We start from the raw sequence: 309 nt of genomic DNA on the forward strand, positions 1-309 counted from the left end.
TCTCCGCTCCCCTCTGGCTCCGCACCCCCACCCCCTCCTGGCCCGGCGGCACCCCGCCGAGCCCCACAAAAGGACTGGGAGGCGACTTTGCTTTTGGTTTATTGCCCCTCAGCAGGCAGCGGGAGTCGGGGCCCAGGCTGGGGCGGCCCGGCTCGGCCAGCGGGTCTGTACAGTGTGTGCTGGGGTGCTGGCCACCCCCTCCAGGGGAATGCGCGATTGGGAATGTCTCCGAGTCGAGGAAGAGGTCGGCCCCTAGTCCCGGGGCGGAGCCGAGCGGCAGGGTCCGTGGGTCCCGATCCGCGGCGGTCA

The 309-nt window shown here is 71.2% G+C and overlaps 1 protein-coding gene across 1 annotated transcript in view; it reads right to left on the bottom strand.

Moving 5' to 3' along the window:
* The window catches only part of EML3 (echinoderm microtubule associated protein like 3), a 13,431-nt gene that overhangs the window by 4,496 nt on the left and 8,626 nt on the right, over nt 1-309 (bottom strand). The window contains exon 20 of the mRNA XM_014545255.1: nt 26-137. Coding sequence (XP_014400741.1) covers nt 26-137 — 112 coding nt within the window. The remainder of the gene's footprint in view (nt 1-25; nt 138-309) is intronic.

Source organism: Myotis brandtii, unplaced genomic scaffold, assembly GCF_000412655.1.
Source record: "Myotis brandtii unplaced genomic scaffold, ASM41265v1 scaffold1112, whole genome shotgun sequence".
NCBI lineage: Eukaryota > Metazoa > Chordata > Mammalia > Chiroptera > Vespertilionidae > Myotis > Myotis brandtii.